Source organism: Bufo bufo, chromosome 2 (assembly GCF_905171765.1).
Source record: "Bufo bufo chromosome 2, aBufBuf1.1, whole genome shotgun sequence".
NCBI classification, from domain to species: Eukaryota; Metazoa; Chordata; class Amphibia; order Anura; family Bufonidae; genus Bufo; species Bufo bufo.
Window position 1 is genome coordinate 181,319,863 of NC_053390.1, and position 12,199 is coordinate 181,332,061.

At 44.0% G+C, this 12,199-nt stretch overlaps 1 protein-coding gene across 3 annotated transcripts in view; it reads left to right on the forward strand.

Annotated features, from left to right (window-relative positions):
• Positions 1-12,199, forward strand: part of LOC120988466 (synuclein alpha interacting protein) — a 239,487-nt gene that overhangs the window by 123,131 nt on the left and 104,157 nt on the right. For all 3 annotated transcript variants that reach the window (XM_040415945.1, XM_040415947.1, XM_040415946.1), the window contains one exon: positions 8,003-8,075. In XM_040415945.1, coding sequence (XP_040271879.1) covers positions 8,003-8,075 — 73 coding nt within the window. The remainder of the gene's footprint in view (positions 1-8,002; positions 8,076-12,199) is intronic.

Below are 12,199 nucleotides of genomic sequence, written 5' to 3' on the forward strand. Positions count from 1 at the left end.
CTCAAGCTCCGCCCCCTCCCTCCTGCTCTTCTGAGCGCGCCTTCCAGCAGGCGTGCAAGGCCGCGCTCCAAGCCCCAGCACGGACCCGACAGGTAAGAACAGCAGCCATGTGCTCCACATCTCCTCATGCCCACCTTGTTAATTCAAATCATTTTAGGCTCACTCCCCAGTTGTGCCGTTCCGGTCGGCAATGTCTGTATCCTACAGTGGTTTGAACCATCTGTACATCAATCGCTGCATCTCCCCCATTCATTCAGGCTATTGCATTATGACTTATTCAGCTATTTAATCATCCATTGGTTATTTTTCCTTCCTATTGTTTGAATCAATGTGGGACCAGCAATCCCAGTCTCATCTGGTTGCCTTGGCCATGCTTCTCACTATACATGGTTGTGATATGGGCACATCTGTGTACATGCTTATATCTCCTGTGTCCATCATGCTTGTGCAGGTGTGGGCACATCTGTTTGTATATGTGCATGCTTGTTATTATTGTTACTATGCACGTATAGATTTCCATACTCCATGCCAAACTAGGATACATCTTATAGATGTGTGTACACAGCGATCCGACCACTATTAATGAAGCCACTATCAGCTACACCATCACATTTGTGGTATCGTTTATGATGACCATCGTTATTGATTTATATATGATATATACCACCATATCTATGGCACTCCAGCCTATTTTAATTAATTAACTTTTTATTTCCAAAAGTGACTCCAGCCCTATATGTAATTACACATGCGGCCACGCATGCGCTTGCATGTGTGTTTGCATGCATCCCCCCATATACACACATCTCTCTATGTATTTTATTTTATTTTAATTTAATTTATTTTAGCTTTATCACGTCATAATATTAATTTACTATACTATCAACTCCTTACCCGTCCTCATTTGTGTTATCATCTATGTGTGGACAATTTCAATTTCTCCAAACGACGCATTTTAGTGCTCTTGCTCTTTGTTTTATTTGACTTGTATATGTGCACAGATTCCTACGTGCACATCTACTCCTAATCCATTTTTAACACGTGTATACATTTTATATAATGTCATTTACTTTTATTCTGTACCAAAAAACCTCCACCCCTTTAAACCTGTGATTTCCTAGACTTGAAAAAGGAGTGTACCAACTCCGAAACGCGTTGTCTATCACCAATAAAAGACCCCCTTATCTATCCACCGAGGTCGTGTTTTTGCGCCGGAAGGTATCAATTGGTCCACCACACCAGTGCACCATCAATCTTTTTCTGTTTGCAATATATATCACTCCTCTGGAGCTTAGGCTACTCCACCGACGAGGACTGAGAAGATACCGGCTGCACCGACCCCTTGTTCTCACGAGTGTTGTGCCTACGTATGCACAACACCAGAAGGTGAGCATAATTTTCGATGTTTTGATTTGATTTCATATCTTTAAGTGAACCTATTACCCTATGAGCGCCTTCCTATTTTTTTTCGCCACTATCGCCACAGTGCAAATGAACAGGGTGTATTACACTAAACATATAAAATGCAGTTCAGCAATATAAAACTGTAAGTGTAAACGACAGCAGAAATCATAGTGCAAGTTAACCCCTCAAAGTGCAATAAAATAGGGAGTTGATGGTTTTACATAGCAGCAAGAAGGGCAAATGTCCACAAACATCCAGACTTCAAAGTACCTTTTGCTCCAAGGCAAATTGTTGATGAAAATCTGCTGAGAGACATACGTCGGTGACAGTGGCTGCTGTGCCGCTTATGCACCGTAGTACTTCAGCCTGTGGACCTGTCCCATAGCTCTTCCAGTACATTTGCAGGAGTGATGCATGCCGCATTCAAAGTTTTTTTACAGCACTTTATCAATTAATAGCAGGGAAAGAGGTGGAAATATGTATTATATTCTAAATACTGTATTATATTCTGAATACTGTATTGTAAATTCAAAAGCAGAAGCTGTGGCTATTTGTAGCATTAGCATCAATGATACGTGTACTCACCCTGGAGACCCACTGGATGTAGTTCCAACTTTTACATATGTTGCTGTGTAGCAGTGTAGAATTTTGAGAGTCACAGCATGTAAAGTAGTTTCTTATAAAAACTAAGTAAGGTCAATGGCCAAAAAGAAAGCATATTGGTATAAAAATGTTTGATATATCATCTAGTAAATGGAAGCTTGCAGTGCTGGGAAATGCTATATCCATGACTGCTTGGTTACATAGTTACTGCACAGACACACAGTTAGTGATATCATCGGATCATTTGCTGCTGGCAGACATTCTAGTAATAGGAGCAAATCCAGGCCAAAATCGTGAAGTTCCCTAGGTGAACCTGAAAAATATGCGGTTTTGATACAATTTTCACGGCTTGTTTATTTATTTATTTCTCTTGACTTTGGAACGATTGAGAAGATATCTGCAGGTCATCTGAAGGGAACATACATTTCAAATGGTGTTTGATACGTCCATTTTGTAAAGTGTTCCCTCGTTAGGATAACACGAAGATAGTACATCTTAATAAAGCTTGGGGTGGATTTGTCCTTTCTGGGGTTCCAAGCAAAGTTTTGTCTGGGGGAGCACTAAGCTCTGTCCCATCGCACCGATGAGCCCCTCCCTGTCGCACTGCCGCAAGTGTCCTCCTACCCCACAAAGACTCTGGGGGGTACTACTCTCTGGGGCCACAAGAATTTGCTTGATTTGCATGGTGGTAAAGTCCACCATAAACCCCCCAGTTGTTGGTGAGGGGCTGGTTAGTCCCTTATAGCTGACATTTATTTTATTTTAATATTGCGCAGGGTTCAATAGACAAGTTTGATGATAATCTGAGGTACTACATTTTGATATAGACTTTGCTAACTGGGTATGCCCCAGTATGACAAGATTGAAAACACCTCATGTAGGCATTGGGGCAGATTTATTATTCTGGCTGAGATCGAGCCAGAATTGTGACGCACATGCTTTACACTTTATTAAGGGTTTTTGTTTTTCTTCCATGCCCAGTAAGTGGGTGTGGCTTCAGGAGAAAGGGGCATGGCCTGGTGTACCAAAATTGTGCCAGGATTTCTGGTACAAAGTAGACAACAAATAGGTAGTATAAACTTAGTCTAAAAGTGCAGATTTATCATCCAGCATCAGTCACTGTTGTCCAGGTTTGCGTCTAAATCGTAGACCGTTTTAGTAAATCTGCCCCTATGTGAACGATATTTCAGCAGCGAGATCAGTAAGCAATGTTTTGAAATGACACAATGGGTATTTGGGCAGGACACCACCAGTGATTAGAGCGGTTGTCTAGGGGTTAGAGACACTAGATCCAGCCTCTATTTAAAAAGGGGTTGCCTTTGTGAGACAGCTGCTTTAAACATGACTCCAAGGGTTCGTTCATATGGTAGTGCCCCTACATGTGCTGTATTTTTTCGTAGTGCTGTACTGCATTAAATCTATGGGAGAATATCTCAGTAAGATATCATTAGATGAAGTAGTGTTGTCATATGTGCCTGCTTAAATGACAATGTACTTACTGTAGCATGCTGCCTTCCAAACTAATAGTCATGTCTATTGAGTCCACCACCAGTGATAGCCGTATGATTTTTCACATTTGCGTTTAAGTCAGGCTCAGAACGGCCAACAAAGCAGCTGGTGGATCCCTAACCTGGAGAGCACCCATGCTGCTCAGCTGTTTCTGGCAGTCACTGGCACCAGAAGTTACACAGTGGACGGTTCCGGAAACAGAAGGCTCTGTCCGCTGTGTAGTGGTTGTGCTGGGCTACTTCAGCATTCAAGTGAATGGGAGCTAATCTTCTGTACACCAGCAGTAGAAACTACACAGTGGATGGAGCCTCCCACTCACTGTGTAATTTCTGGCACTGATATCTGCTCAAAACAGCTGGTTGTTGGGGGTGCTGGGAAAAGAGTATGAATGGAGCTCGACTGCACTTATAGAGAATGAATGGAGCTCGTGCTCGGCCTACTGCTCCATTTTAATGGGGGAACAGAACCCCTATTCACAGGATTGGTGGAGGTCCCAGTATTCCGACCCCAAGTGATCACCTAGTTATCCCCTATCATGTGAATAGGGGATAGCTTAGAAACTACCCACTTCACTATTGTAGAGGGATCAGGTTTGGGTGGCTTATATTACTTCTAGGCACAGATGAAGGACAAACAGTATGCTCTTTTCCCGGGGACCTGCCTTCTCAATGTTGCGGGAGGAGCCCCCATCATCAATCATCTTGTGCTGCCTGCTTCTGATTGAGAATGTATTCCTGGATCACATAGCTAAGATGGCTTTAGTCCAAGTCAAGAGCCAGTCAGCAGGATACTGACGGAGGCTGCAGGACAGAACAGTCTGAGGCACAGGCTAGGCAGCAGGCTACTATGGGAAAAAAAATAAGTTTGTCAGCAGTGTTTTAGGCTGAGGTTGCGAATGCAACCCCAGAATCACAAAAAATCCAACCATGCTGGATACTTTGCGATTCTGGTGTCGTGATCACAGCAAACGTGAGTTGCAATGCAACCCCATTCATTTCTATGGCTGCCCTGCTACACTGCAATTCTTGGTTATCCGAAACCTGTTGTACCCAAGATCACATGTAGCCCTAGCCTTAGGGATTTGCAAACCAGCAAGTCAGGTGATATTTTAATGTAGCTGTGCAGTGGGCCCCCAAAATGCAATTTACTGGTAGGCCCTAGGAACGCCAGTCTGACACTATTTTCATTAAAATGCTGTAAGTAGAAATCTGACAAAAATGATCCAAAAATTATTTTTAGAAGTGGATAGATTTGAGCGAAGGTCGGAAAAGGAAATGAACCAAATACTCTTTCAATGAAATCTTTCAGTGGAGAAAACAGAACAAAGCGATTGTAATCCATGCTGGCACCAAGACGTCCATATTAATAGCAACATCTTTAATGTGGTTGAGTTTGTGGTGACTCTACACAACTTTCTTTCATTTCACAATGCACTATAAATATTTTATTTGCAAAATCCTTGCATTGTTTTATTCTCTCAGCTTTTTTTTTACATTTGTTTCTGATTGGCATCTTCGGTGTTTGAAAGAGCAGAAAGCATTTTTAGCTCTGACGTTGCGAGCAGTGTGGTTGGTAAGGAATGTTAAATTCTGTCCATAATTGGCTATCCGGATATTGCTTAATGTTTATGTAACAATGATGTGAGTGGAAATGTAGAGACGCTGGCTAGGTGAATGTTTCTGGAGTGACTACCACTTTTAAATTCCTAAAGTAAACTTAGTGGCTACTTTGTGTGCTTTTAATTATTGCCCCAGAGTGATATAGGTCCTTCAAGTTATCCAGAGACACACCCGCCTCCATTGATCAGGAGAATATCACTGAAACTGTCATAATAGGCCTTAAAGGCTCTGTACACCATTGGGGGCATTTTTTATGATTATATTGTATTTATTTTGAGCTACAATATTTTTTTCAATTGGTCTTTATTAAAATATGGAATCGTTTTTTGCGTACATAGCTGAGATGCTGTAGTAGCAGGCTGTGGATTTTCTGTCTTTTTCGTCAGACCAGGAGTAGACAGACTCCTTATCTCTGCTCTCTGACCTCCTAAACACTGAAGATAGCTCAGTCCTTATCTTACTGATAAAAATGTGGCTTAAATAAGTGATTATAACCTCCTAGTAGTTTAGAGATAAGGTTTATTAAATGACGGCACAAAGTGAAAGTGAAAGTACCAGTCACACAGCTAGAAAGCAGTTAACACTTTGTGACAGAATGGCTCAATATTTTTAATAAAAGCCAATTGAAAATATGGTTTTAAGCCAAAAATTAGTAAAATGCAATAATAAACAAAAGTTGCCTCTGAAGGTGTACATAGCCTTTAACTTAAAAAAAAAACTTGATCCACATTAGTTTTTTTCTGCACTGTGAGCTTAACAGGACAGTGATGTTATAAACCACTGTATATGGCATGAGAAATAAAGTGTAAAAAAAAAATGCACCAACAAAATCATGACTTTATTGGAGATGACTCTATTCCACAAAAAAGTGAAGATGTCCAGTGCCTAGACCAATATTGATAAGGCTCTGTGGGGGCATGTTCACTAAATCGCTTGAAAACTCGGAAAAGAATGCTTAGCAGTTGAAGCTTTGATATGATTTTATTTAAAATGACTTTATGCATTTAATGTGAGTTTAAAGGGGCTCTCCAGGCAACAGATATCGATAGCCCATCTCTAGAATAGATCATCAATATCAGATCAATGTGGGTCCAACAGCTGGCACCCCCATTGATCTGTTGTTTGGGGCTGCCGTGGCGCAGAGCTGGAGGCAGACAGTTCCGTAGACTGTGTAGTGGTCATGCCGAGGTACTGCAGCTCAGATCCCATTCAAGTGAATGGCAGATGAGCTTAAGTACATTGGCACTGGAAACGGCACAGAGTAAAGAGCCATGGGCAATCACTCCGTACACTGTTATTTTGTTTCACTGCAGCATCCCAAGACAGCAGATCTGTGGGGGTACCAGGTGTTGCACTCCTACTGGTTCAGTGGATGCCTCCTACTTAAAGAAATATAAAAGGATAAGTAATATTAAAGAATCCTCTAATCAAGGCCGTGTTCATCAGATTTCATCCATAAAAAATGTGGGACAAAATAGCACAACATACTTTGCCATTCTGTCTGATAAAATGCAGGGTGAAATAATATAAACCCGATGGACTCAGTTATACTCAATGAGGTCCATGGGGCGCCATTCATGTGATGGATCCAGAGCTTCCTTTGTTTTCTTATATATGCTTCTATATGGGAGCAAAACAATGGAAATAAGAACACCAATGTGAACACGGCCTTATAGACTAAGGGTCCATTCACACGTCCATAGTCTATTGCGGATCCGCAATACACCCGGCTGGCACCCCCGTATAAATGCCTATTCTTGTCCGCAATTGAGGACAAGAATAGGACATGTTCTATTTTTTTCCTGCCCCATAGAGAATGAATGGGTCCGCGCCCGTTCCGCAATTTGCGGAACGGATGCAGACCCATTCTACGGACGTGTGAATGGACCCTAATACTAAGGGTATTTTCACACTTGCGGCAGGACGGATCCGACAGGCTGTTCACCATGTCGGATCCGTCCTGCGGCTGTTTCGCCGTGCCCCCGGGCCGCCGCTCCGTCCCCATTGACTATAATGGGGATGGGGGCGGAGCTCCGGCGCAGCACGGCGGTGCACGGCTTAAGGCCGCCGGACTAAAATTACTGCATGTCAGGTTTTTTAGTCCGGCGGCTTTCTCCGTGCACCGCCGTGCTGCGCCGGAGCTCCGCCCCCATCCCCATTATAGTCAATGGGGACGGAGCGGGGGCACGGCGAACAGCCACAGGACGGATCCGACATGCTAAACAGCATGTCGGATCCGTCCTGCCGCAAGTGTGAAACTAGCCTTAGAAGTTGTTACTTTGTAATATAACATATGACTCTTCTTATACTGCCCATTCATTACTTACTGCATGTAGTAGGCCACAATTATAGGTATAATGTCATACAAGGCAAAACAGAAAAGAAATCGATAATTACAGGATGTCCATAAGAAATATTTTTTCAGTTCAGGAAAAGATTAATACAGCCTATATTTGCTTTGTACCAAAATACTGCTGAGTTTTCATCATCTCAGTCATCCTGCATATGGTTTAGATGATACTGTTTTATTGAACTAACCTAATTTCTCCGAAATTATAGTATTTTGTATATACAGTGTCATGTATCTTAATGTAAACTCTGGGAGCAAAAAATAACCAGGCACGGAGTTCTGTTTAAAGGAGTTTGCTTCTGCTTCCTGAGTCTCGCTTTGTTATATACTTTTCCTAACTAGAGTGGCTCACACAATGTTCCTCCTTATCGTGAGTTTAGATGGTTACAAATCCCATCCACTCACACAAAGGGCTGGGAATTGAATTTGCAATTTGTTTTAAAGCACAAATGTAGTCCTTTGAACCTAGTTCCAGTACCATCCTACATGGTAATCCGTGTTGTTCTATCTTCCCCAGTATTCCATAACTTCCCTGAAGACAATTCCAGAACTATGCCGAAGATGTGATGTCCAGAACGATGATAGATCAGGTGAGCTTGGTGTTTATGTTATGTAAGTCAACAATCACTTGCATGCATTTGTGATACTTCTTAAAGGAGATTTTCTGTTTTCTATGCCTTTTTAATATTTTTTTTTACGTTTTAGAGGGTACCTGTCATTTAGTATGAATCAGAGAAATGATGTTCATAAATGATCACTCGCATGAATCATGAGAAAAAGGTAGTGAATAGTGATCTGGATTAATTAAGACTTAACTTTTATTTTTCATACGCTATAAAATATATCCCTCAAAATTTACTAGAGGTTGAATGTAAAATACAGTTTTCCACAGTCCCACACTCAGGGGGGCTCCTTGGAAACAAAATCAGCTGTGTCTACACTTATACAATCAGTGTCAGACACTAAAGGGTGACAAGAGCTGATATGCACAAGCACCTTAGGTGCACAAAGACGAGGTAGCAGTAATCAGTGTATGCTGGCACCCTATGTGCACAATTCAAGCAATAATGCGGAAGACAACATATAACAGTGTATACATAATGCACAGCGGCATAAAGAAAAAACAAAAAAACACACAATGATTAGGTGCAAAAAGATACCGTGCAACGGAAATGCACAGCTGCACCTATATCATAAAGGTGCACGGCGGCACCATTGAAACCCAGTGTCCTACCCTACAGATGATTGGCTCTTCAGACACCTCCGTTCCGTTGTTTCTTGGTAGGGTGGTCCGGTTCGATGGTAGGGAGTCTTCACGATATGGGGGGATCACAGGAAGATGCTCCTATTTGTCCCTAGACGACCCTCAGGGCCCTACAATAGCCCTGTTAATCTCACCACGGGGTGTCCCACTAGTTGGGCCCCCGTCCGGAACCTAACCCTGGAATTGCGTTCCCTATTTTGCCCTGAAAAGACTCCAACATGCACGTTTCTGAGGCAGAAACAATCCTCCCATCAGGGGAATATGAAAAGTGGGCACAAATATGTTTTGCTTGCCGGAGACGGTGTTCACCACCAAGCATTTGCTGGGAGTAGTACTCGCCAGCAGATACAAGAACCACTGGGAAAGATGGCTCCCAAGTGGAATAGAATGCACAGGTAGGTGCAAAAGAGAAAGGGACAGATGAAAGACCCCTCCCTTCGTTGCGGTACACAATTAGGGCGGCAGGCATTGATGTTACCTGGCTTCTCTGCAGGAGCCCGCCAGTCTTTTAAAGCGTTGCGTCGACCTATGTGCGCGACGCGCAGTATGATGACGTCAGCGATCGCGAGATGTGAGGGCGGCACATGCGCAAAGAGATTTGCCAGGAACCAAAGTATAGCGTGCATTGAACGGCGCTTACTGCGCCTGCGCCAGTGGCCAATAGCGAAAGTAGGTCACCGCACAGGCGCGCCACCTCCAGGGCATGTGCTACAACTTGAAGATACACTGCCAGTTTCCCTGGACATCACAGCCCTCATGCTTATGTCAATAGCATGAGGGAAAGTTCCACAGTATATAAAGTATAAGCATAGGGACACTGTCCGCCAAATGCATACTGTGGGAGCATGTTAAACATGAGGAGGACAAAATATAGGTAAATAGATTGTCCATACATACGGGCAATAATATGAAAGCACCATATGGGTGTATACTGATGGGCATCGGGATATATGTCCATACAGTCTACACCTAAGCAGACCCCGATATGGGTATGTAATAGGTGAAGAATGGTATTTGTGGTGGTTTGATGCTTTAATTTCTTAACCATGGCTATAAAGGAGACTCAAAAAGGGGGTGGTGGGCACCATAAAAGGTAGAGTTCGTTCTAACGGAATGTGGAGAAAAATTCATCATTGGGACAAGTTAGTTATAGTGCTTCCAAGTATATCAAAGGATGGGCAAATCTCAACTGGCACTTTTAATGGGTGTTACAGGAAGCAACCAAAATGGAGTTGTTCATTAAAACCTCTAGGGGATACTGTATCGAGTTGGAATGTCCAGCGTGCTTCCCACTGTAATAGGAGACGGTCCCAATCGCCACCACGTATAGGTGATGGGATTTTGTCGATGCCTATAGCCTTGATGCAGCTTGGATCCCCTCCGTGGATATCATTCACATGCCGGGCTACTGGTGTATCGCGCTCACTCGCGATATCGCCCAGGTGCTCCCCGAGGCATCTACGCAGCTCTCTTTTAGTCTTTAAACACAGAAATATAGTGGCAAATCTGGGGGAGCTGCTCAACCCCTAACACTGTAGCGTGTTTTTCATTGGGGGAGCAGCCCCACCGCATGTGGATCGCAGCAAACGACTTTCCCCAGCAAAAAAATGCATACAATGGAGGATGCCGGCGCGGTCCACATGCACCACAGAGGCATCCTACACAAAACGGAGCATTGTGCGGATGAAAATATAATCATATAAATCACAGAAAAAATGCACCAAACGGATATGCCACTGACTATACTGGCTAGTCATAAATGCAGATATTAAAAGCTGAGACTTTTGCCAATATATTCCTGTCAGGAAAATATCGGAGCACATCATGCACCACTTCACGGTCTCTCAGGATGGCAAGGGGTCCTACCACTACGCTAACTATGGTGTGAACACGGTCTGAAGGTGATGAAATCCAGCTGACAGCCAGGCTTCCACACAACCGCCTAGCAGGACAACTAGTGCAATGTGAACAAGGCCAGACTGTAAGCCACACCCATATCAGACCCTGTGATGGAGGTTACCAGGTGCAAAAGAGTGTTTGAATGCCAGCAGGGGCGTACACAGAAATCATTGGGCCCCATAGCAAGAATTTAGATTGGGCCCCATGCCCGTTCCTAGTCCCTCCCACTATGCGCCCTGGCTCCTCTCACTACCCTCCCTAACTTCTCCCCTGCCCCATCTCGTGCAGCAGCACTCACGCTGGAACCCAACAGACCCATTATAGTGAATGGGATCCGGTAGGTTCCAGCAGTGTTCAGCATATATTGACAAAAATCTGGGGCATTACATGATGTAATACCACCCAACTTTCCTGCTGTCCAGCATGGCACATGCACATGAGAAAAGACATGAGAAAAGTTTGATGAAGTGAGTGTCCCCCTTCCCCCATCCTCTGTGTCATGCAGGACAGCTGGGATACAGTGACATTACTCGCTATCCTGCATGACACATGTGCAGAGACATGAGTCTCTGGGAAAGCTGGGTGACCCCTCCCCCTGCCTTTCCATGTTCTTATTATCTGCATTTATGCCTTGCAGGATAGCAGGAAATCTAAGTGACATCACATGATGTAATAGCACCCAGCTTTTCTGCTCTCCTGCATGGCACATGTGGAGAGACATGAGAAAGCTGAGTAACACAACCCTCATATCTTCTCATGCCTCTGCACTTGTGCCATGCAGGACATCAGGAAAGCTGAGTCACATTACATAATGTAGTGACACCCAGCTTCCCTCCTGTTCTGAATGGCATATGTGCAGAGGAATAGCCTGGGAAAGCTGAGTGACCTTGTTCCCTTCCACACACATACACCTCTGCACTGTCCTCACCTACAAGTCCTCACTTACTTCATTACTGGTTGTGGCAATCCAGAGGAATCAGGCGGGGGCAGAGCTAACAGGCAGGAGGCGGAGCTAGGAGGCGGGGCTAGCAGACGGGAGACAGTTAGGAAGATAGACAGGGGCGGGGACTCTCCTCCACTGCAGGGCCCCCCCTTCCTCACGGGCCCCATAGCAGCTGCGTGGTCTGCCTATATGGTAGGTACGCCACTGAATGCCAGGTAAAGGCACATACACTACATATAAAACAAAATCACAGAAATATAGTGGCAAATATGGGGAACTGCTCAACCCCTAACACTGTAGCGTGTTTTTCATTGGGGGAGCAGCCCCACCACATGTGGACTGCAGCAAACGACTATCCTTTTAGTCTTGCCTAAATATTCAAGTCCACACACGCATGTGATCTTATAGATCACACCCCGTGTGCGGCAATTGATGAAGTCCTTGATAGTAAAGGACTTCTGCAGATTTGAACTAAAGAAGGTTTTGCTGCTTTGTAGTATCTTGCAGGCCACACAGCCACTGCACCTATAACAGCCATTGATCTTACGGTCCAACCATGTGGTCCCTTGAGTGGCTGGGGTGTAGTGGCTGTGGACAAGCATGTCTTT